The sequence below is a fragment of the Gallus gallus genome, chromosome 1 (genome assembly GCF_016699485.2).
Source record: "Gallus gallus isolate bGalGal1 chromosome 1, bGalGal1.mat.broiler.GRCg7b, whole genome shotgun sequence".
In the NCBI taxonomy this organism is placed as follows: domain Eukaryota; kingdom Metazoa; phylum Chordata; class Aves; order Galliformes; family Phasianidae; genus Gallus; species Gallus gallus.
In genome coordinates, this window is record NC_052532.1 from 7,587,356 (window position 1) to 7,612,828 (window position 25,473).

Genomic DNA, 25,473 nt, shown 5'->3' on the forward strand with positions numbered 1-25,473 from the left:
TCCAGAACTTGCATGTTGCACTCCATCAGTTATACAAAGTGGAAATGAGGAAAAATAAGAACATAAAAGGAGCAAGAAGGAAAATTGACCGAGGTGATGTTTAGTATTTCAGAAAAGGACATTCCACGCTTTCCCAACCCAGAGTTTCATCTCCTCTCAGTGCTCCTGATGCTTAAATAAATCCCAAATGCGAACAGCTGGTAGCTGGCAGCATCCAAATGTAGTGAAACTCTGAAATACAGCACAGATGACTGACAAATTGCAAATTCGTGAGCATTGGAAATCACGCTACTTTCACATCAGCTCACCCCCAGCACCTCTGCCCATCAGCAAATCCTTGGTGACTCTCAAAGTCCACGGTAATTTTTATAGTTTGATCATGCAACATGTGAGCGTACTACTTTAATTCTTTAGTGCCACTTTGCTGTGCCTCTTAGTGGTTTGTGCTAAAGGCTACTGACCCCAACCCCTTTCCTCTCTCCTCTCTGCTTTATTATTCTGCCAGGCATTTGAAGCCCACACTACACGCTTTTTACCTTCATCAGAGCAATACAAACTCTGCTAGATTTTCAAAGTGGAATGTTTTACAGCACAGCAAGAAGGAACTGCTTTGGTACAGGCCATCCATGTGGAAGATGGTGCTTCTGATGCTTTGCAGTTCCACTTCTCTGTGGTATCTGTTGCACAGCAATGAAACTGAGGCTGGCTCTTGAGGAACAAGGCAGGGAATCCCTTCTGCTTCTCTGTGTAACAAGAAGGAAAGTCAACACCAGAGCCCTATGGATGGGACTGTGGGACCAGGAGGTCACTAAAGATGAGCTGAGCAACATCAGAATTTGGATAATGGAACGCTCCGAGGAGAGAACTGTGGTTCTCCATGCCTGAAATTGTTACCCTGAGAAAGATGGGGAAAGCTGAAAGCTATGAGGCACGAAGGCATGGGTTTCCCCTCAACACAGAAAAAAAAATCTCAGCATAGAAGAAGCAATGGTTGGACAGAGCTGTTGACAGTAGACTTGATGTGAAGTGGAGAGGTTTGCTCCTGACCACGTCCCAGTTTTCACTGTGATTTCAGTGACTTGGTTTCCTGTATCATCAGCACAGGCCCCTAGTTCTCCTCTGGAGGTTAGGAGCCATCTACTCTAACTTCAGAAAGTAAAAATTCACATGTTTAATACCTCCTGACAGTCCTGATGTCCACGATGCTCAAAGCAGAGAGATGCATACTGGGCAGGATAGCTGACCCAGCTTCATCCTACACTTGTGTTTTCCATATCTGAAGCCATGCCCTAGTGCTGAACTCAGACAACTCTCCAACATGGGATCCAGGCTGTGGTGTCCACATTTACTCCCTGCACCTCTGACACTTCCCAAGAAGTGTGAAGAGCTGGGGCTGTGCTACAAACTCAGTGCTAACAGTTCACCCATATGGCAGAGAGCAGCGTTTTTCATATGTGAAGAGAGGCCAGATGCATTTCGTGAGCCAGACTGAATTCAGATGGGAATTATGCAGCAAAACACACAACAGTTTTTTGTTTGTTTTCCAAAACAGCTCAGTAAGTCACATTCTTAAAACTGTCACTTCTTCTAGTGCCTGTACATGCAGTATGACGCCAGAGTGCTTGAAGAGCTGAACACGAGCACTTTTAGAAAGCTGAGGATAACACATCTCCACACCATACAGACACAGATGGTGCTTGTGAGGCATGTGAAAATCTGAAGAAGCCCATTTGTACAGATGAGGTGGTGGATGCTCACGAGAACCAGTCACACGCAGGGCATCATGGTCTACCTACACCCTGGTTTTATGGAGAAGAGGAGAGTTTGGGAAGACGTTTTTGTTTTCTAAAGCTCCTGGAAAGGAAGCTGCAGATAGGTGGGGGTCAGCCTCTTCTCCAAGGTAACAGCCGTAGGGCAAGAGATAATAGCCTTAGGTTGTGCCAGAGGTGGTTCAGGTTGGATATTAGGAAAAAATTATTCTCAGAAGAGTGGTGAGGCATTGGCACAGGCTGCCCAGGGAGGGGGGGGAGTCACCATCCCTGGAGGTGTTCAAGAAACATGCAGATGTGGCACCAAGGGACATGGTTAGTGGGAAAGGTGGGGGTGGGCTGATGGTTGGACTACATGATCTTTGTGATCTTTTCCAACATCAATGACTCTACGATTCTGCATCTGGAAGATGGGAAGAATGATTCTGCCCTCCTTTGCAAGACACTTCGAAAGACATCAGTGACAAGTTCTGACGTATGCACTTGATCACGTGAATGTGCTACAGAAAGCCAGTATCCCTTCTGGTTACTTGTGGGATCTTCTGTATCTTGGCTGCTTTTCTCAAGGAAAAGACATTTTAGTTACCTTTGTCACATGCAACAGACTTTAAATATCGTTTGGAGGCTCCTACCCAAATATTTACATGACGGTTTTCCTAAGAAAGACCATCTGGCAGCTGTTTTGCACTGCTGCACGAACCACTCTGCCGACTTCCCTCCTCTCTATTCATCTTTGCTGTAACTCCAAACACACGTTTGGAGCGTCCTATAAACTGTCTGCAGCATCTCTGTCTGTTGCTGCATTGCGCTCTGCTAGTCCCTGTGCGTGTGTCATCTTGTCACTAAATTATCTGCAACTGTCCACAGAACTGCTGCATCCACTGCAAACAGCAAAGGCGACAGGAAGGAATGACTCCAAAGGGAACCTTTCCCTTTCAAAATGAAAAAATCCTCTTGGTGAAGGCACCATCACACTAAATAACTCCAAGGCACCAAATGCAAACGCTATTTACAATGGCAGTTCTATAAATACTCGTGGCACGTTTCATTAGCCGGTGACTACAGAAATAAAGAGGATACGGCGTATTCTTCCATGACTCAAATCAGAAATTATAATTGGAGGCAGAAAATTTCCTAAACGCTCACTGCATGTATAGGAGGCAATTACTGTGCTGAGCACACAAAAATCGGTGTCACTCTGCCTGCCGTTTGGACAGACTCGATGAAAGGAGATAGAGAGAGATGACAGCCCGCTGATTAAAATAAAGCATTAGATTAAACACCCTGCTCCCACTTGACCACTTCTTACTGCTTTCCACCCTGCTTGCTTTCCAGGTCTAAAACCCTCCTGCACACTCATTTCTCTGCTCTTCCTTTTATTAGATAGGACAATAATGCTGCAGGCTTATTTCCAATTGAACCTCACTGACTCGAAGCTCTGAGAGTGGGGAGAAAGACAGGAGAAACTCCAGGCAGAGAGACTGCCATCCAATCTGGATGTGGTCCTCATTTCTACCACTTATTTCCATGAGTCCATCCTAAACCAAAAGTGGGATGTCTGGTCTGTAAATTTTTGTTTCAAGAGGGAGAAGAGTGATTTTATTTTGACAGAAGAGTTATGGCAAAGGCAACATTCCAAAATAAAGACAACACAGAAATACAAGTGTTTCTCACTACGATGGATAGAAACCCAACAGACAACACCTTTGCCATTCAAATTGATTCCTTGGTGATGATTTCCCATTGGAAAGCCTACTTGGTGTTCTGGAACAGGACAGGTCAGTTGTAAACCAGTTGTTTTTTTCCTAGAAAGTAGATCCTAATCAAGCCCTTGGACATTTACTATGTTTGAATCATTAAGGTTGGGAAAGACCTCTAAGATCATCCAGTCCAACCATCAACCCATCCCCATCATGGCCCACTAACCATGTCCCTCAGTACCACATCTCTACATTTCTTGAACACCTCCAAGGATCGTGACTCCAGCACCTCCCTGGGCAGCCTCTTCCAACCACTCTTTTGGAGAATAATTTTTTCCTCATATCCAACCTGAACCTCCCCTGGCACAATTTAAAGTCAGTATCTCCTGTCCTATGACTGTTACATGGGAGAAGAGGCTGACCTCCAGCTCGCTACAGTCTCCTTCCAGGCAGCTCTAGAGAGTGATAAAGTCTCCCCTGAGCCTCCTCTTCTCCAGACTGAACAATCCCAGTTCCCTCAGCCACTCCCCATAAGACTTGTGTTCCAAACCCAAGCAGCATTTTCACGGCGTTTCTATAGGAGAAATAAAATGTCAGATTTTCAACCACATAGGAGCAACTTGGTGGCAAACAGATCTTTGGAGCAGAAAGCTTGGGCTCAGGAGAGATCTTGTAGATATGGATGGTGCTGACATGACGAGGAGTAGCAGGGTGATTGGTGATGCATAACCAGACTCCGGCTACTAAAGAAGGGTGGCTTTCCCTGGTACAAAACCTGAGGCTGTGTGAAATGCACATATGGTAAATAGCTAGATGAAAGCCAGAAAATATACGCCAATGACAATGCTGCATCTCCCATGGGATCTGTAGCACCAGAGGAATGTATCAAATGCAAGTCTTCTGGATTTCCTGCAGTCAGTTTGTCCTACCCCTTGAATAATCCACGTCCATATCCCACCAAGTAGGGAATGAAGAATCATAGCGTCATAGAATCATCAAGTCACAGAATCATAGACTCATAGAGCCAAGTCATCCTGGAGCAGAAGGGAAGGTGTGTATATTGGGATACGCTTGGTATGATCCAACTGCTCTGCGAACGCTACAGGAGACCGACCAGATGAGCACTAAGGATTGCTGCAGGCTGGGTGACCTGGTGACTTCCCTGTTTTGTCCTGAGAGCTGACAAAAGAGTTCCTGGCTTGCCCAGGGGCTCCATGCTTCCTGAGGGCTCCAGGCAGTGTTTCCTAGCCCCGAGATCCCCCAGAGAAATCTGCACAGGTTGTTTCTCATGTTGTCTGCAAACAGCCATCAGCAAAAACATTCTGATTCAGCAAAGCACAGAGCCGTGCACATAAATCCCTTTTATTTCAGCGTGACATAAGCAAGTGTTTAAGTGGCTTACTGTATCAGGGCTGAAATGAAAAACTGTCTCCTACGGTCCTTAAGTCCATTTACAACATCAAGCAATAACTCTCAGGCGAACTTTAAAGCCGGGAATGCCGCTTCTTAACCTCAAAACACTCAGTGCTCGAGCCGTGGAGTTAGAATTAAATGTAATTCCGATGCTGCATTTCAGACTGAGCTGGGCATTACCCAACAGGCGCCTAAATCACCGCTCTGAGAGCGGCTGGCCACGGAGCTCTGCTCTCAGCTATATCCTGAGATAAGAAAGCCCTTTCCTGGACGGGATGGCTTCCTCACTAGAGTGCAGGTTGTGCTGGTTTATGTCACGTATTGTTTTCTTTCTTAAAATAATACAGATCTCAATCTTCTCAAATGGAAGGAAACCAGGCCATCGTGAACCCGCTCTGCCTTCTGATGTTAATGCAGAAGAGGGCTTTCCCAGTGCATACTTCTTACCATGTTTGACTCTTTCTCCCACATAACTCCTGCTGTTCCCTTTCTTGGCAAGAAAAAACAGTTGGCAGCTTAAAAATATATCCTTCCAAGCAAGATCCTCACTGTCTACAAGGCGGGAGCCAAATCTAAGAGAGTTGGGCAGAGGATCCTCTGAGCTCTGGAGCTCCCACTGACCTCAGGGAGATGGCACTGGTTTCAGACTAGAGGATTCACTGGCTACAAATGTCTGATACCTGACAGACTTGTAACCCATCTAGTAGTCATGAAAACTGTTCCACTCCTGTCTCGTTATTGAGAAACCTTATCTCAACTGGTCAATTGTAACAGCAGTTCAACGTGGACACTTGCTTTGGACCAATGCTTTTAGGTGAAGAAAATGCCAAAGCTCTTAAAGCAAGTTTTTAATGAGTCATATGGCAAGCTGTTTGCACTGAGCATCACTGTGCATCTTTACTCAAGGAGAAACACAATGGTCCACATGACAGCATTGCAACCCGAGGGTCACATCCAATGGGAAGTGACGGGCATGCAGCTCAGGCAGCCCATGGCCTCATCCCACTGACCTGACTGTGGGATGTGCTATTTGTCCCTACTCCAAAGTAACGCCCAAAGGCTGCAACGGGGGATCAAAATGCCACTACTACAAAATCTATAGTAAAAAAAGTCCCCTCATTCCAATGTTAATGTGACATGACAGTTAGAAAATCTCTCCTGCTGTAAACTTCCCAGTTAAAACCTCAGATAACTTGACCTGCATGCAAATTTCTCCTGAGCTAGCTCAGCTCAGCCAAGCTGTGCAAAGAACATCTTTATTCATTGAATCATAGAATCATCTAGGTTGGAAAAGACTTTGAAGATGATCAAGGCCAGTCACCAACCTGAACTAAACAGTCTCATCACTAAACCGTGCCCCTTAACGCCACATCCACACATCACTTAAATACCTCCAGGGATGGGGACTCTACCATGTCTCTGGTTAGCCCATTCCAGTGCCTGACCAACCCCCTCTGTGTAGAATTTTTTTTTTCCCTCCTAAGCTAAATTTATTCTTTAGATAAGAAGCACTTTACAGTACTAACTGTTGCTTCATCCCATATGTGCAGAGCATATACTGGAAGAACTTCTGCTCTGCTTGCTATGCGCGTAGTACGATCTAAGAGAAAAGGATCTAAATTAGCTGCTACAACTCTCCTTTACCAATAGTGGACTCCACAGCCTTATACAAGTTACATCAATGCCTCTTTGGGGATTCCTGGTCACTTTCCAATTCACTCCCTACTCTGAACTGTAGCAAAACCCACGTGTCATCAGCATGATGATGACCATGCAGTGCTGAAGTACATAGCAATTGATAATTACTATATTTCTAAAGATGTTAGGATGTCTGTTAATCCCTCCTACGTCTGACTTTTCGTTCCTTGTAAATATACATAAAAATGTTGGCTTTTTTCTTTCTTTTTTTTTTTTTTTTTTGGTACAGTTTCACACTTCAAACATGGCATATTTTCAGCAAACTGTTCCAGATATCACTCATTTGTGCATGCAGACAAGGTGGTAATTACACGAGAGCATCCAAGTCTTCTGGGAAAACATTTGTAGGAGGTTAGGTTTAGTTAGAGAAGAGAATAGGACAATTTATTTGCTACTGAAATTTACGTGATCTGCTGGAGAAGAGAAAAATCAATGTAGGTTCATAGGAAGATGACCAAATTGACCCAAGGCACTAGAAGCCGTAGTATGCATGAAATATTTTAAAGGGACAAATTAAGATTTAAGGCTCAAAGTGTCCTTTTAGCGCTTATTGAGTCTATTGTACCAACTGTATCAGCAAGCACTTCGAGGTGTGAGCGGCGATCGCCCCGATCAATTGAGCCAAGGCATGGGGCTGTGTATCACTCAGTTAGTCTGTAGCAGAGCTGGTCAATAAACTGCACTGAACAGTGTTATGTGTAACACGTAATAGAAAACACACTAGCAAAAGTCGTTCCAGATGTGGAGAAAAAAAAAAAAAAAACAACCTAAAACATTAATCTGTATACCTAATTGCTTTTTTTCTTCTTTCTTGTTTTGAATAACACTGTAAGAACTGATCTGCTTCCAGTGTAAAAACATGTCACGGGGTCTGACACGGCTGAGCATTGGGCTTGGCAGGCACTGGGTGCTCTGAGGCAGGGCTGCAGCCTGGGTCTGGGCTGGGCAGCCACCAGCAATATGCAGCTGGGCTGGTGGATACTGACCCCCAACAGTGCTTCACAGGACTTAACATCATAGAATTATTAAGGTTGGAAAAGACTACTACGATCATCCAGTCTAATCATCAACCCATCACCACCATGCCCACTAAACCATGGCCCTCAGCATCCGTTCTGATGCTCATCTTCTGAGTGATGCCAGGACTTTGCATTGCCTGTACTGGGAATGCTCTGCCTGCTTGTGCAGAAATGCTGTAGGGATAGAGAGCAAGATTTAAAAAACAGTACTCTCTGCATTAAGACTCATGAAAATATAAATGTGTTCCTTCTGCAACCTATGCAAAGGAGAAATCTGGAATAAAGCTCTCTGCCTGAGCCTATCTTTGTTCTGAAAGTCTCTGCCTCTGAAGAGCCAGGAAAGGATGCTCTGTTCTGGAAGAAAACACATCAGCTCTTCAATACTGTGCAGAATCAATGCAGAAGAGCTGAGGATGGAGACAGAGGAGAGAACAGCCTGATGCAATGCCTGCAAACTCAGCGGCTAGATCCGATACCTCAGAGCATTGCTCTCTGAGGACATGATGCCCATTTTGGAGCAGCTTTCTGCCATGTATGCTGTTGGCTGTGCCTGCAAGGGGGCACCGAGGAAGAGAGGACACAGCCCAGTACCTTTGCACTTACAAATTCCCCCTAGAGTCTCCATTGGCACTCTCAGAGCATTTCAGAAAACATCTTCTAGGGTGCAGCACTGAGGCCTCCATCCTCCCTGCCCTTTGGTGAGGCAAGATGGTGACACCATTGGCGGCAGATCCAGGGCTGCAATGCATATCATGGAGCCCAAAACACAACAGACAGTGATTTGTTATGTTTTTTTTTTTTCTCTGATTTTCCTATTGAGCACTGTAAGAGGCTGTGGAAGTCGCCTTGGCAAGCTGTTTGTTTTTCAGCATGCTTCAGTGCTGCAGTGTGTGCGTGTGCACGAGGCATAGCCCTGTATCTCATTATACATCCCCTAAATCATCCTTGCCCCTCTGAGCGTACATTTCACTGGGAAATGAGAGCATCCAGGTTCTCCCGTGGCACACATGCACATGTGGCAGCCACATGTTGTGATGACGGGCAACAATGGACACAGCCAGGAGAGAGACCATCCATGCAGAGCAAGGACAGCACAGTTTTAAATACGGAAAGACCTCAATCCACTTTATGCCCCCTAGGAGAAATGCAAAGTTTCAGCTGCAGATTTTGTGCTGATTCTCAGAGCTGCTCCCTGTGTGCGGGGGCTTTCCATTATTGGTGTGCCCTACATAAAGCCATTGTGAAAGCAACAGGGTCATTCTCCTGCTGCTCCCCTATCTGCAGAGCAGCTCCTGCTGGAACCCGGTGTGAAATATCTCATCTCAGACGGACGGGATGCCAACAGTGCTGCAGTGTGTGTGGGACGGCTGCAGCCACGTTGGATCCCATGTGGTCAGGAAACCCAAACAAAGTTGGATTTATTTTGGTTGGGAGATCTGGGAATTTCTAAGAAGGAACAAAAATAATCCAGCCACAGAGCAGGTTGGCAAGCCCAACAGTCATTGTTGAACTGTTATGTGTTACATGAAGAACTGTGCACACAGAGGATTTCTATAGCCCAAAATGGGAGTGTTGACCTCCTTTTTTTTCTTTTTTTTTTCAGCTTTATAGGAGATTTTCAGTGGACATTTTAAGGTAAATTGATATGAAAAGGGTCAATTCACTTCCCTTGTTGTGACCTCAACATCTTTTCCATAGAACCATAGAATCATTAAGGTTGGAAAAGACCACTGAGATCATCTAGTCCAACCATCAGCCCATCACCATCGTGCCCACAAACCTTGTCCCTCAGATTATTACACTGGGCAATACCACATTCCCCAGGCAGGGGATGAAAGAGGCATTTTGCTACCCACTTCTTGGGTTTAACACCATCAGAGAACAGCATACAACAGGCCAGGACAAGAGAAGAAGGGCAGTGTGTTGGATGGAAAAGGAAGCTGGAGGAAATCCTAAACTAGAACATCATTAACTGCACTGAGAAACAAACCATGCCTGCTCCTCTGATCTTCTTCGCCATTTAAAGTTGGGAACAGACTGAGCTATCAGCTCACGGAGATGCACCTAGCACCAGGCACAGGGCTTCGTCAACACAGAAGTGCTCCCAGAAGCTCAGAGCTGATCAAACCTCTGCTCACAGATAAGGATCAGAGAGGAAACCAGAAAAAGTCATTTTGGACTCTGAGTGGAATTCATCTCCAGAGCAAAAGACAGGCACTCCAACTCATTGTGTAGCCTTGGAAAATCGTTTGTGGTTTTCTAGGAAATAGGACATATTGAGATTTACGGCAGCGTTGAGGATTAAGTTGTTAAAAGTCTGGGAGAAAGGGAAATAGCAAGGGACTTTATCAGCTGTGGTGGTCCCCAAGGCCATGTTGAGCAATCTGCTGCTGGCTTAGGAAGCCATACTGCCTGGAAGAGGCTGGGACAGCCTGGGCAGCAGAGCTGGAGGGGGCTTGCAAGCAATGTGGCCACAGCTTAATCTTATCAGACTGCTGAGCCCTGGGGCTGGGGCTGCAGGGCAAGCTGCTCTCCTGCTGTTGGAAGGAGCAAGCCAGCAGGAATGGCCAGAGGTTGGCTTTGCCACTGACCTTGGGATCCAGCTGCGCCCCCAAGTACACCACACCTGGCAGTGAGGCCCGGGGACCTCCGGGAGCCACCATCACCTGCTCTGCTTTGAATGTAAGACACCTCCAGTCCCCAAGAACTGAACGTGAGCATGGCTGTATAGGCTGTATGCTATGCTCATCTCAGAGATACATCCCATTCCTGTTTCGTTGGTGAGAAGTGGGTCACACAGTGCCTTACTGCAGCTCCAGGGGACACTGCTGAGCCTTGACTCCAAACCTGGTTGGTGATGGATTAACACTTTCCCTCTGTACTTTTCCTGAGGGCCTCACCCTTCTGGTAACACATGACCCTCCCTTCTCCTTTGCTCTCCTTCCAGGCTGATTCTTAAGACTTCAGTCTCACCACTGCACCTTTCAAGTTCTCTCTAATATAATTTTTCTTTCCCCATACAGTTGTACTTTGCCTTTGCTGTCCTTTAAGCCACATTCAAGCCTTCTGCTGTTATACAGTAAGCAACAGCAGCAACAAGGAGGATGTGTATGACTCTAACAACCTGTGACGGTGTGGGATGAGATTCCATGACTCAAAATGTCCTTCCTGGACCCATGTCCTTGGTGATATCACCCAACGCACTAACTGAAGCCCTTGGCTTTGCTGAACAATACATCATCTCTGCAGAAAATCCTCTTTGCACCACACAGTACTGCATTACCCTGTGGTCCTGAGTGACGCAACGCTGTGACCATGGTATCACCAAATACCAGCTCACACTTAATGCAGTAATGAGTTCAGACACACAACAAGACCACTGGGAACAGTATGCCAGGAGAGAAGGGACAGGAGGCACGTCCCCACCTGACACCAGCACTCGTGGCCCTGGAAAAAGGGATGCAAAGGCAAGAGCATCCCCCACAGCCCGAGGACACCCCATCCATGGTTTTCCTTAAACCAAACCCTAAATCCTCCCATGGCCTGGTAGTGGGATTAAAGTTGTCATACACGCACACGGAAACAGAGCTTGTGTTGCCTGGAAAGGAAAAGCCCCAAAGAACTCCTGTGCACAGAGGCCAATGCATCAGCTGCTGCGAATCAAATTAAACCCTCCTTAAAACATTACTTGCTTCATCTTTTTGGAAGCTACTTCCATACTGACCAGAAAGGTCAGCATAAGCAGCTTGGAGACACCAAGAATTGGATGATCTTTAAGGTCCCTTCCGATGTTCTAAGATTCTACGATTCTAAGCCAGGCAGGTGAACCATTGCCTGGCCATGGTCAGCATCAGGGGTTCAAGGAGGAAGAGGCGAGTTATGACCGCTTTAGCTCCACCAAAACCTCTCTGTTGCCTGGCAGGCAGGAAAAATGGCACAAACACCCACACCAGCAGTTGGCCCCCTCTGCACATGGATGGGAGATGCTCAGCAGACCGTGGGGCCCGGCACAGATGGGTGGGATGGAGACACCCTGGTGTGCAACGGCAGCAGCGGAGCTGAGATCCAACCTCTCCATAGTGCCGCCGCGTGCGGTGTGCAGACACCACACCTCCTCCCCGGCGGAAAGGGAGAGCGGTGCCGAGGTTGTATTCAGGATGAGGTTTTAAAACCCCAAACCGAAGCCGTGAGATGGGGGTTTGATTTCCCCGTGACCCGGCTTGCCTGAGAGAGGAGATCTGCCCACTCACTCCCGCATCTGCGTGCGCTCCATTGCTAAACCGCTGCCAGGGCTATTATTAGAAACAATTGTCTCTCCTGGCAATTTTACACAGAGGCTTGAAACAACTTTTCTCATGCCCTCCCCAGCAGTGAGCGTGCTAACAATGCGGCCGAGGAGCCCTCCTTCCACGGAGCGTGTCTGCAAGGCGTGCAGATACACCCAGGCGGGCGCAGTTCAGCCATTTATTTGTCTTTCCTAACCCTGGATCTGCAGCAACTTTTCTGCCCCGATTTAGCCAAGGGTGCACAAGGGAAGGGAAAAACGTGCCGGGGGCTTTATCCCTTGCAAAGCCCCCAGCTCGGTGTTAAACTTGCTGCAGCCATTTGGAAAGGGAAGGAGCAGTCCATCTTAGCAGGGACAAGCATCCAGATCGGCGGGAGGGTGGGGGGGAAACGCACACCAGCCCTTCTCCCCCACACCCTCAGCCCCTAAAAACCACAACCCCAGAAGCCTGGTTGCCCAGCTCTCCTCGGTTACTCGCCCACCAAATTCAAGGCTGATTCATTTGTATTTTTTTTAACCGGTGGGAGGAACGGAGAAGGAAATCAAAGGGCAAAGCGTTTCTCTCCGTTTCAGATAAATGGAGGGAGGGGGCGTGGAGCCGCTCGCACACTGCGGCTTGGGCTTCCCTGTGGGGTTGGGGCTGGAAGGGAACCCCGGGGCCTCCCTGCTGCAGACAAAGACCCCGTTACCTTCTCCCGTCCCTCGGCGGCTCCTCAGCTCCGCTCCGGGGCTGAGAGCATCCCGATGCGGCAGCGTCGGAGGCCGCGGTGCTATCGCCTCGCATCCATCTCTCGCACCTCCTCAGCGGCTCCACGGCCCTTCCTCTCTTCCCCGCTGCCCTCCACAGGGTCCCCGGCCTCCCTAGGAACGGGGCGGTGGGCAACTGCTTCGCCCCATGCTCCGCTCCGCGACGCTGCAGACCGCTTTCCCCTTCCTTTCCCTGCCTGCCAGCCTCCGGCACCCGGTTCCTGCACAACCGCCACCGCGCTGTGAGGTTGGAGTGGGAGAGGAGGGAGGAGGAGGAGGAGGAGGGGGAGGAAGGAGGAGGAAGGCGGGAGGAGGGCAGCAAGCAGCAGTTGGCGCTGGGTCATGTGAAGCAGATGAACCCGGCTCGGGCCTGCCGACATCTGGGCTCCCCCTCGCTTTTGGGAGGAGGAGGAGGATGGCAGGATGGAGGGATGGCAGGATGGGAGGATGGAGGGTGGAAGGATGGAGGAAGGATAGTGGGATGAAGGAATGGAAGGGAGTGGGAGTGATAGCTTTCACCCCTTCAAACCCACATGTAGACACCTTGCGAGGATAATGGAGATGGAGGATGGGGGGGAGGGGGGTGAATGCTCTGAATACACACATAGCACTATGTGTTGGGGGGGAAGAGGAGGGTAGTGAGGGATCGGGGTGCCACAGAGTGGGCAGGCAGTGCAGCCCTGGGATTGGGGCGTCCACTGTCTGCCACAGATTCCCCCCTGCACACTCAGCTGGGAGAGGATGCAGCTGTGCTGGGATGAAGCAGTAGAGGATGCTACCTGGCAGTAAAGCATTTGTACAGACCACACTAGCAATGGCAAGGGTATGACTTTTATCAATTAAGTCAGTCACAGAATCATAGAATCATTAAGCTTGGAAGAGACTTCTAAGACCATCTAGTCCAAATGTCCACCCATCCCCACCGTGCCCACTGACCACGTCCCTCAGTGCCACATCTACACGTTTCTTGAACACCTGCAGGGATGGTGACTCCCCCACCTCCCTGGGCAGCCTGTGCCAATGCCTCACCACTCTTCCTGAGAAGAAATTTTTCCACATATTCAGCATGAACTTCTCCTGGTACAACTTAAAGCTGTTACCTCTTGTTCCAGTCAAAAAGGGCAATGCACGTTTGCCTCCAGGTAAGGAAAAAGTGCTGTTTGTCTGATTCAGACAAGTACATCAAGAAGCACTCACACTGCAGTGCCCGTGTGTATGGCTCTTTCTTCTTGTCACCACTTTGCCTTCCCATGAGAGCTTTCTTTCTGGGCCTGGGGTTGCTCCCAAGAGGTAAAAACCTGAGGGTGCCATTGTGCCATGCTTAGGCACAGACTGACCAGAAGTTGGTCTGCTTTGGGAGGGGAGGTTGGGAGGTGAACCCTTTCCTTCATTTGTTTTTAGTCAAGGAGAAATAGAATTTTTCCTCTTTGCCCCTATAGGGAGGAGGAACAACCACTCTCCCAGAATGGTGGTGGGGAGGGCTCGGAGTCTGATCTTGCTGGGGTTGTTCCTGGATTTGATCTGCTGTCAGACTAAAAGCAAAGACCATGCCAAGAGATGATGCAAGCCCTAACATCTGCTCTTCTGCAACACACTTGGGGGGGGGCTGCAAAGTGGTTTTGGGTGCAATGGTCAAAAACTTCAGCATCAACACAATTCTCTCCCCTTTCTTTACGGATACAGACATAAAATGGAGCCACAAATGCAACCACAGACAGGCTCTCCTGTCCAGCTCACTCCACCCAAGGGCAGGCTTTGGTTAAAGGGCTAAATATAGAGGTAGCTCTGGCTGCTGACGGTTAAGAGCAAGTGGCTGAGGTGGCCCAGCTCTGCCATCTAAGGCCTCTGAAGGCCATCTAAGGTCAGGACACGGTGGCAGGAGGCAGCACAGTTACCCATCTCTGCCCCAGGAAAAGCAAAGGGAGCACTGCAAGGGTAAAGCTGTGTCCTACTGGGGATTGGCTGTGGTTCAGCTCAGATCTTGAATGCTGCTTGGGACCAGCAAAGAAAAATCCCATTCTCAGGCTGTTTTTCACTAAAACAGGAGGAAAAGTTGCTTCAAAGGAGTGCTCACTGTGCAGGTGCCTGCTTGTTCTTGTTTCAGTACAGGAATATGCCAAGGCCACAGGCTTTGCCCTTGGGATAGGAAGAACCTTCACGTAGCAAAGCCCCAAGGTGATTTCCCCACCTGTCACTGAATGGCACATGTTGTCCCTCCCTAACCCATTTTTCCATGGCAGGTTCTGCCTCCAAACCCAGAATGGAGCTGGGCTGAGGTATAGTGTTATCCAGCTGGTGGTAAAACAGCTCACCTGGAGGATTTAAGTAACAGCAAGAGATTGGAAGCCTGTAATTGGAAACTAATTTGCTTCATGCATAGCGTAAAAAGCTGGAAAGCAAGGCTTGCTCTGCCCAGAGCTTCAATTTTCATCTTTCAGTGCACGTGTGGGGAGTTTCATTAGACTTGGCTTGGAATTACAGGTTCCCAGCAAGAGTTCAGCCTCTCCCTTCGGCACTAAGCCTGGATAAACAGGCATGAGTTTTGGACAAGTATGGAGGCAGCCACAGAGCATCCTTTCTCATGCCTTCTGAAGAGCTGGTTTTCTGGTGGGGCTGTCTACTGGAGGTACACAAAGTGTATCCTACTACACTCAAAACGTATCTTTGTGATTCCAATGGATCCTCCAATAGCTTTGGTGCACTGGCACCAATAAGGAAGGACCTGGGTCATGGCCCAATTTTGCATTTCCTTAATCCTCTAATTCATGATGAAACATTTGTAATAAAAATAAATTACTGTTCTGAGTAAAGATAGTATTCTATGGGTGTAGCAAAGAGCCTGGAAATGTTTGTTACAACATGGAAGAATAATAGGGCATTGTTTCTACCAAGAGTCTATCAGAAAAATGAAACTAGACAGAGTTGTTTGCCCCCAGAGTAGGACAAGAAACTCTGGTTCTTCTCTTAGGTTCACTGTTCATTCCCAGAAGCACCCTGGCCAGATCTGGGCTAATTCCTTAGTAGTAAGGTGTTTCCCTAAGCTACAGGGGCAGCAGGGTGGAAGAGAGGGCCTGTGAAGGATGTAGAGCAACACCTGCAGACATCTGTGTGTCTATAAGTAGAGAGAAACTGAAACTCTCAGAGCGGATGGAGACCTCAAAGCCCACCCCAGCCTGATTAAAGCCTGCAGGTTGGCTGCACTGCAGAGTAGAGGCAACACCTTGTGCTATCCAGAGCTTGCTCTCCCTTTCTTCCTCTCCCAGACACATGTTGCAGTTCAGATTTCCTCAACAGTATCTTTTCAGGAAAAAAAAAACAAACAAACACAAAACAACACACACACACACAAAACATTCACCTCCTCTCTTAACATCCAAGCTATAATTCAGCAGCGGCAGCAAGAGTGCTTTTCTACAAGGAGCTTCTGTAATTTCACAAGGTCTCTGGATCTGTCAATACCCAAACAATACAACCCAGTAACAAACATTTAGTCTGGAGGTAGCAGAGCTGCTGTCATTGCAATGATTGGGAGCAGGCGATAGCTGCATCTCTTCCAAGCTGCTCTGTATCATGGCAAGACCCAAAGAGACAACAGTAACCCAAATATTTAACTTTCATATACACAGAGGGAAGCCTCCAGCAACCAGATGCCTACGTGCCAAAATAACAACACACTGATCCCTTTTGTTGGTTCCTGATAACAAAGCAAGGAACAAACACTATGGCCTTGTGCTGAAGAACCACTGTTGACAATTCACTTCCACTCTCCTTAGCAAAGATTAAAGTACTGAAATATTTTACAGAGGAACAGAAAACATGATGATAGGATTATGGTGCCTTCAAAATGTGTGAGCTGTTACATGAACATTTCTTGCGTTTTCAGAAAAGCTTAATGAATATTGTCTATCCTTGAACTGCATTAATTAGCACTAACGAGTTGGAGGAGATGTCATGTCATGAAGTAATATTCACACTAAGACAGTGATTTGCATCCATAAGCAGTGCAGTGCTTCACAGAAGTCAATGTTATTCCCCTGTATGGTGCATCAGAGACCCATGGAAGTTGAGAAGGATGCTTTCAAAGAACATTTAGGACATGCTGAAGGTATGTAACTGCCAGCCGCCTGTGGGAGGTGTTTGAGGGTCTAACTCCCTTGCATAACTTGTACTTTTTGAGTGGCAGTAAAAGGTTGGAAAACCTCCAAAACTTAAAAAAACGGCATGATCGTAGAGAATCATAGGATCATTAAGGTTGAAAAAGACCGCAAAGATCATCCAGTCCAACCATCCACCCACCCCCACCGTGCCCACTAGCCGTGTCCCTCAGTGCCACATCCACACGTTTCTTGAACACCTCCAGGGACAGTGACTCTACCACCTCCCTGGGCAGTCTGTGCCGATGCCTCACTGCTCTTTCTGAGAAGTTGCTTTTCCTCATATTCAACCTGAACCTCCCCTGGCACAACTTAAGGCCATTCCCTCTGGTCCTATGGCTGTTTACTGGGAGAAGAGGCTGATCGCCCCTTCACCACAACCTCCTCTCAGAGTGCTGTACAGTGCGATAAGGTCTCCCCTGAGCCTCTTCTTCTCCGTACCAAACAATCCCAGTTCCCTCAGCTGCTCCCCATGAGACTTGTGCTCCAGACCCTTCACAGCTTTGTTGCCCTTCTCTGGACACTCTCCTGGGCCTCAGCGTCTTTCCTGTAGCGAAGGGCCCAAAACTGAACACAGCACTGGGGTGCGGCCTCCATGCAACAAACGTCTCAACTCTAGGAAGCAGAAGCCAGACTGATGCAACCCAGCCATTCCCCCAAGCCACCAGGCAGCTCTTTTCCACTTCCACAGACCGCAGCCAGCGAGGGAGATGAAGAGCTGTCAGTTCCACTGCTGAATCTGTCCCCATCACCTCATTTTTTCTTCCAGAATGAGCTATGTCCTTGAGATAGCTTATGCTGACAACTTTGGAAACCAGGTCGAAACCACAGTGGAACTCATTCAGAAATGCAAAAATGCCATCACTCAGCAGCAAGACTTGACTCATATAACTGGAAGAGCAATAACAACTGTCACAGCACAGCACACTTCAAACTGGAATATCTCCAAATTTGCTGTGTGGAGCATGAGTTGTTTCTAATTAAGCCTTCCACTGAACTGCTTCACTTCTGAGATGAACTGTGGGTGTTATTACCCACTGCCATGCTTTCATTAATTTCCAGGACAATCCCTTAAGTAATTGGGGCACAAAGGGAGGGGGGAGTGGGAGAAACAGGAATTTAGCTTTGGACAAAATAAGCCTTTGGGGCATCTGATTAATTTTCTCACAGGCTTAAAGGATCTCTGAGAGCTGGAGAGGGAAGAAGGCAGCCCTTGCCATTCCCAAAGAGTCAGTGCAATAAATCCCCATTCATTAGGTGAAGAAAGTGCATGCTGGGAGGACACTGAGCTATTAGATAGCTCAGACGAAGCAGAGCTGGTCTATTTATAAAATTTGGTCTTCATAAGGCAGTCAAAATGGATGGTGGGTCACAAATCCTGTCTGCTGCCTGCAGCTCCAGCCTGGGGCTGAGAGAGGGACACAAGTCACATGTAGGTCACCCGCGTCCCAGTTAGCTCAGGGTAATCCTGGCATCCAAGAGACCAAACAAAGTGAGCAGCTGAAGTGTGCATAAGGGAATAACGGTGACCTCCTTCTTCTGGGTTATTCAGGCCTTCCTGGGGTGACACCAGAGAAAGGGGTAGTTCTTGTGGTCCCCTCACTCTTTGCAAAAGACAGAAGGAAATCTTCCACGTGGAAAGTGCTGGGAGCCATCCACATTCTTGCAGAAGGAATACAAAGAGTGGGGGTTTCCTCTGTGTGATAGGAACTCCTTCATGCCAAAGCTCCTCTGGGGTGGAGGAGGCAAAGTATCTCCATTTTCACCTGAAATAGACTGAAAGCAGAGCAACACGGGAAGGTGTGGATGTGATAGGGGCCTCTTCTGTCACTAAAATGGGGTGCATGGTGGTAGGTGAGGAGGCCTCACCCCAAGGGAGAAGAGTAGGGGCTGTTGGAGGTGGATAGTGGAGGCATGGAGGAAAACCAGAAACCAGTCGTTGGTAACTGAGATCTGGAGAGATGCTTTCAGACCACTGACGTGGTGCAGAAAGAAATGAAATGCATATAATACAAGGAAATCTCATTCCTACAAAGACAAGTGGACCACTTCCATCTGTGCAAGGGAAAACACTGAGTAAATGGCAAGTAACTGAGAATAAGGTTGAAGAAAGAGGAGGTTCTCCCCACCCTTTCCTCAGATGTCAGTCACATCTAGTGAGCGGTGGTGGGAGCCACCCGGGAACCTGCCTAAGTGACAAAAGGCAGCAAAGGTAATTGTGAAGAACACAAAATGAGTCAGCTGAGCTCCCTGGGCCCAGCAGCGTTCCTCCTGTTAAATAAAATCTACACGTAGCTCCTGGATGAGGCTGCATAATAAAGCACTTCCCTTTGCGTGGAAAAGGAAAGCAAACTAATTCTTCTTTTATGTGGCTTTTTATTTTGCATGATTTCAGATAAGAATATTTTTGTAGTTTTACACTGCCTTCTACTGTAGATCACAAAACTTACACTGGTTGGGAAAGCCTTATATTTCTATGGGTGACACATTTTGCACAAGTCCTGAGAGCGTTCACAAATGACACTGATATAATTATTGATACCTTTTGCTAAATAAATTAAAAAAAATATATGTATCAAAAGCCATTTAGGCAATGCTTTCAATTACAACAATTATAAAAGGCTCATGACTGCTTCAAATTCAGCCTCTCTACTTTCTTATGTGAAAATATTTTTCCAACAGCCATATTCCAAAAAAGGGATCAATATTAAAGTGGCACAGCCAATGACAATCTTAGCAATAGAAACAAAATGTTCTGCAAACTTACTTGCCCATTCCTATTACTTTTCAGACGTACTTCTCTATTTCCTCTCCTCCACTGCTTGCCCTCAAAACAATGCAAGGGAAAGCTGATTATCATAGGTAATTATTTTTGTAGCCAAAGCTGCTGTAGATGCTAGCAGGGGGTAGCTTAATTTCAGATGCAGGTGTGGTTTTTAAGATAACCTTTTCTCCTTATTGAAAGTTTTCACTGTCTCTGAGGCAAGATCATTACCTAGGCTGAACAGATGGGAAAATGGAGCCATAGAGAGATCAATTTACCTGGGTAAGATCCCACAGAAAAATGGAGAGAGATCTGGGAATAAGTCACATACCTTGTGACACCAAAGCCTTTGTGCAAACTCAGGACCCTTCTTTGTCTCCCAGCTAATGAATCAGTGATTAACAAAGGCTGCTCCATTTCTGACAGTTTAATCAGCGATTTCTACTTTACACTTTGGTTTGCTTTGGCTTTTTTAATCTTTATGAGGCAATCCTTGCACAGAGAGGAAGCAAGCAAAATAAATCTAGGAGCAACGGAGTCCTCCTGTCATAAAAGTGCAATGAACAGATTTCATTTGCCAGAAAATATTTATCTGACCAATAGTATTTGCATTTAGGCCCAGTCAATTGCTTTAATAGCAAGCACCCAAATTACATTTAATATGAAAACATTTAAAATGGACTGAGCATCTTCAAAATAAGCATAGCAATAGTCATAATGGTGCTCTGCTAGTGCCAAAGGCTCAGCGTTACTTGATTTGTTGTTTAACTCGAGTCTAATTGCTGTGTATCTGATGTCTCTGGGAAAGACGGCTCATCTGAACACAATTTCCTTTTCATTACCAAAGCACACCAGGAATAAAATCCAGCTCTTCCAATACCCTGTCCAGGGCAGTCACCACAAGACTATTAACCCTCAGCTAAGGATATTGAAGAGCTCGATTAATTCACTCCATAAATGTTGCTCATTTCCCCTCTGTAGGCAGTGGCCTGGTTTCTGAGAGCCCTGTGATCTGCACAGTTGGCTCCAAGCAAGGTCTCTGCAAAGCCTAGCAGTGGTTGCATAGGTCCATGGAGACTGCAGCCATGAAGGGGCAGGAGATACTGAAAGTGGCCTGTTGATGGACTGAGCAGTCCTCGCTGCCTGGTTATTATTTGGAAAAGGAGAGCCTTGGATTTCAGTGCCTGCTTTGAGGACACTCTCTGTTTGTAGAATCATAGAATCATAGACTATCTTGAGTTGGAAGGGACTCACAAGGATCACTGAGACCAACCCCCAGCTCCACACAGTACCACTCAAAATACAAATCCTATGTCTGAGAGCACTGTCCAAATGCTTCTTGAACTCGGGACCGTGTCTGCTGCCCTGTGGAGCCTGCTCCATGCCCACTGCCCTCTGGTGAAGAACCTTTTCTCAATACCCAAAGGTGTTAGGAGGCATCTGTCTGCAGGCACAGCATGCTGATTCCCAAAAAAATCAGCATTGAACATCCAATCCTCACTTTGGCCAACCTAACTCAGAGCTAGAATTTGCAGGAAAGCACTTCTTCACCATGACCACCTTCTCTTCCAGAAGCAAAGAGCAAGAGGGATTTTATCTCTGAAGACTGATTAACGCCATCAACTGCTCACCTATCATCAGAAACATTGCTTAGTGGCCTTTGTAATTTCTGTAATGCCATTGCAGTCTTTGGGCTATGGCAAACTAGATGCATGCTTTTAGTATGGGGAAGGATGGGTTTACGATGAGGTCTGTTCTCTTCCACCCATTTCTGTGATGTTTTGCCTCTCACTATCCCACTGTCCTCATCTATAACCTGAGTTTGATTGTAACAAACTTCCCTGTCTCCTGAGAGAACTGTGAATTGTAACTCATTAAACCTTTAAGGTTAATGAAGTTAATACAGATTTTAGCATAATGCATAAGTCAACATTTTCTAAGCTGATACTTTCTACAGTGAATCATGGGGACTGTTTTATTTAAAAAATGGGGATTTAAAAAAAAAATCAGATTAGCTATAGTGGCATATACCACTGGTCAGACAGGATATATGGCAATTAAGATACACAGCAAACTGAGTAATGTTTGTATTTTTCGGCTTTGCAGGAATGCTATGATGGTGACTGCAATCTTTGTTTATAAGACTTTGAGTACGTTTTAAGTGTTTTCAGATTAAGTGTGTTAGGAAGGTTATCATTACAACAATTCAGTAGGCTTACATGCAGGTAATGTTGGCTAGATGCATATTTTGGGTCACAAGAAGTCAGTGGAACCTGATGACCTTTAAGGTCTTCTGCAACCTAAGCCATTCTATGATTCTATGGTTCTATGACCATAGCTTGGTCATAAACCATGTGTATGACCATACACTGGACACAAATGCAGAATGAACTCACCCATTCCTCATGGGTTCAGACCATCTCAAAGGGGCAGTGATTTCCTCTATTTCCCCAGAAGTGCCAATTTTCCCATTCCCCAGCTCATTTGCAGTCACTTCTTCTCCTCCTCCTTCCAGAGGCAGATGCCTTTCTGTGGTAACAGTGACCTTACACAGGAATGTCAAATCTCATGATAGATGACGTTCTTCTGGAAATCTGCTCTTCTGGACTGATTCCAGTAAGTGAAGGAGGACGGAGCCCAACACCACACTTTTTAATTAGTTTCATTATTTTAAGGCAGTCTTGTTCTTTCTGAGCCTTAGCACATTTAAAAATCGGGCTTGCTTGGTTGGTTAGAGTTAAGAGAGTAGTTTGACACATTGGCTTATATTTTTTACTGTCTGATATGAACAGTTGCATATGGGAGACCTTATCCTAGCCCATTTTGCAGTACTAGCAATCATTTTTCATATACATTCACTTGTTTGTGGTTCATAAGAGAGTACTGTGCTTGTTAGGTTCACAAAGTTCAGGTGCCAGCTTCACGTGAAGTGAGGAGGGAAATAAATGGGAAATAAATGAGAGGAAAATGGACAAAGCCAATAGTTAAAAGATGACAGCATCAAGTCCTGTGTAGGGACAAAAAAAGAAGTTAATTAAAGTTCTCTTTCAATAATTTGCCTGGAAACAGAATGAAATGCTGACCTGGGTGGTCTTGTTTCAAAGGAGTTAGAGGAAAGATGTTTGCTCTGTGGCATTCTGGGGGAATAGGCAGCAGTTTTTTCCTGTCCCAAGTGGGAGAGAAGAGTCAAGTGTGGAAACAAGTGCTGGGAGGCAGAGAGGTGGGCAGAAAACAAGAAAAATGCTGCCTATAGCTGACATTAATAAAAAGGGTGAGTACTTAATGAGCTACGTGTTGCTAATGATGGCTGAGCACAATATAAAAGTCTCTTTTCCAGCACTGGGATTACCCTTGCAAAGCACCATGCACGCTCTCCATCCCAAACCACTCCAGCAACTTAATGCAGTTGCAATGCTGGTCAATTAGTGGGATCTACTCGAGGACAGGACGAGCATGCTTGGGGCCACTGCTCATAATGGGGCTTCAGTCACCCAGCCAGAAACAAGCAGACAGGAGATGATGCATCCATCATCACACATCTCAAAGACTGAGTCCCATTTAATTCAAGATGTAGCCTAAAACTGGGCCCAAAACCCAAGACAAGCCTTGACCAATGCAGAGCCAAGGAGGCAGGGGTTGCTGCTGCTGCTGGGACAGTCTGCCTTCACTTGTCTATCCAAGTAGATTGAATTGTGAAAACATTTTCATTAACAAAATAGTACTGCTTTTATTGCTCTGAATAATAATTTAAATGGAAAATTCTCCCAGTGCCTCTCAGTGTCCTATTAGTACACATATCTTCCCCTAAGTTGTAATCACCACTTTCCCCCTTCTCCATTTTCATAGCTATCATTATCATTACTGGAATTATTGCTGTACAAACAGAGTGTCTTTCCATGTGAAATGATGAAGTAACAGTTTCACTCCTAGATGGCAGTATAAATTATTACATAGGCCACCCTGTAATCTCTGGTCATGTAGTACGGCATAATAATTGATTCTCAAGTCACTGAAGCTAACTAACCTGACCGTAAATCTAATTCTTGAGCAGTGTTTGCTATTAAGAAGTCAACATCTATGATAGTTACTACACTACAGTTATGGGAAAATGCTGATTTACCCTAGGCTTGAGGCGGGGAATAATTGTAGTCTTTCTTGAGACCTTGAGTGTGATCATTGGTGGTGAATGGAGGTGTTTTTCCATTGCTGATCACATAGGCTGTGTCTCTGCACACTCAAATCCAGAGTCTTACAGCAACGCTGTTCCAAGCTAAAGCTAGGCTGAATCCTTCCACCTGCACGTGGCCAAAATCAGTAAATCCTCTAGGAGGAGAACGCAGATACACATTTTGAGATGGTGCAGACCTTTGTGGTTTCATTAAAGTGTGAAGATCACACCGATAAACCCCATAGAAGCTTACACCTTTCTGCTCCCACTTGGGGAGTGGAGTCAAGAAATCCTATAGCATCTGAATTCAGGCCTCATGGTTAGTTCCTACCCAGAAAAAATGAAGCTGTTTCATACCATGTCACTAGGTTTTTCATTTTTAAGACTGATACACTGGATATCAGTGTACACATGCTCTGTGCTTTGACGCTTCGTAGCTATAGAGCAGTTAGGGGAGCACACAGCAGCCACTGTTTTGCTGTTCAACCACAGTGGAGAAGCTTTGGGCATCAGAACTTGGCTGGTTTCTGCCCTGGTGGCTTTCCATGGCACCAGAAGTACGAGAAGGCTGTGAGGATCTGAGCTCCCCACAAGCAGAATAGCAAATGTCAAGCTGAGTCTGCTTTTATCAGGGGAGGACAGACCAACCTTTTATTTCAGTAGTAGGTTTACAAGTATCTCAAGTGGGGCTGTGCAAAAGATCTGGAGGGAAATCTGGAAATTTTTCCTTTCCATGGCTTTCACTAGAAGTTCCTCTTCCTGCTGGTTTCCTCTTGCAAAAGAATTAACAAGTCCGAGCAAACAAGGCAATCCATAGGAAATACCCCATTTCTCTCTCATCCTTTTACTCCCCCAAAACAAAATCCTTAAGCTGATGGAGAGAGATGAGAAGCTGCCACCTGCTTCAATGCAAAACCAACTTTACGTTTCTGCTATGCTGGCGAAGACAACCGCTTTCCACAAAACCAAGTGACCAGAGACAAAACGACATAAACCATGGCAAATGATTGTAAATGTCATTTTTATACACTCCCTGGCAGAAAGGGCGAATAATAATCATAATAAAAACGCTTAGAAGGAACGATTCATTTGACCCTACGGTTGAATGCTGATGAGAGCGCAAGTCAAAGCCGGCGTCCCGTTGGCTGCTAGCACAGCATGGGCACGCTTTGGCTGTGTCCCCCAAAGCAGGCACTTCAAAATTAGCCTAATGTGCCAAAGAGGAAAGGCAGGAAAAAAAAAATGGGGGGGGGGAAATGGTGCAATAAAAGAAAGCCACATGTATGGGAATTGTTTCTTTAATGAGTCCGTTTAGTGGTGACTGTGTTGTGTGGCTATCCGTACACCATCGTGCTAACAAGGTGCCTGTATGTTACAAGATGCCTTATTTACAACGAACAACTGAAATCCTAAAATGTGTGAAAAATAAAAACAAGCAGCTGCGGTGCCTTGGGAATAATGGTAGGAGAGGCAAAGCAAGCAGTGCTGTCCCCTGGGCAGCGCTGAGGCTTTACCAGGCTCCTTGCTTGGCTGACACATGAGCCGGCGTTTGCTCGGCTCCCGCAGAGAGCAGGAGGAAGAGGCCCCTGCCCTGTTTCAGCCCCTGACTCGCTTGAGAAACAAAAGCAAAAAGCAGCCTGCTTTTACCACCGATTACCCTGCAACAGATCCACCACATGCCTTCTGACCACCAAAAACCCTCCCAAAAACGGAGCAATCTGCAGCAGGATCAATGCCCAGCCGGTACATGACGGGC

The 25,473-nt window shown here is 46.5% G+C and overlaps 1 protein-coding gene across 10 annotated transcripts in view; it reads right to left on the reverse strand.

Moving 5' to 3' along the window:
- The window catches only part of FRMD4A (FERM domain containing 4A), a 358,105-nt gene that overhangs the window by 128,798 nt on the left and 203,834 nt on the right, over positions 1-25,473 (reverse strand). For 2 of the 10 annotated variants that reach the window (XM_040654677.2, XM_040654682.2), the window contains exon 1: positions 12,682-13,131. The exons of 7 other annotated variants lie outside the window; for them this stretch is intronic. In XM_040654677.2, the coding sequence (XP_040510611.1) occupies positions 12,682-13,011 (330 nt within the window). In that variant the 5' untranslated portion in view covers positions 13,012-13,131. Of the gene's footprint in view, positions 1-12,573; positions 13,132-25,473 lie in introns of those variants that run through there. One more of the 10 variants, XM_015298970.4, reaches the window with a different exon arrangement.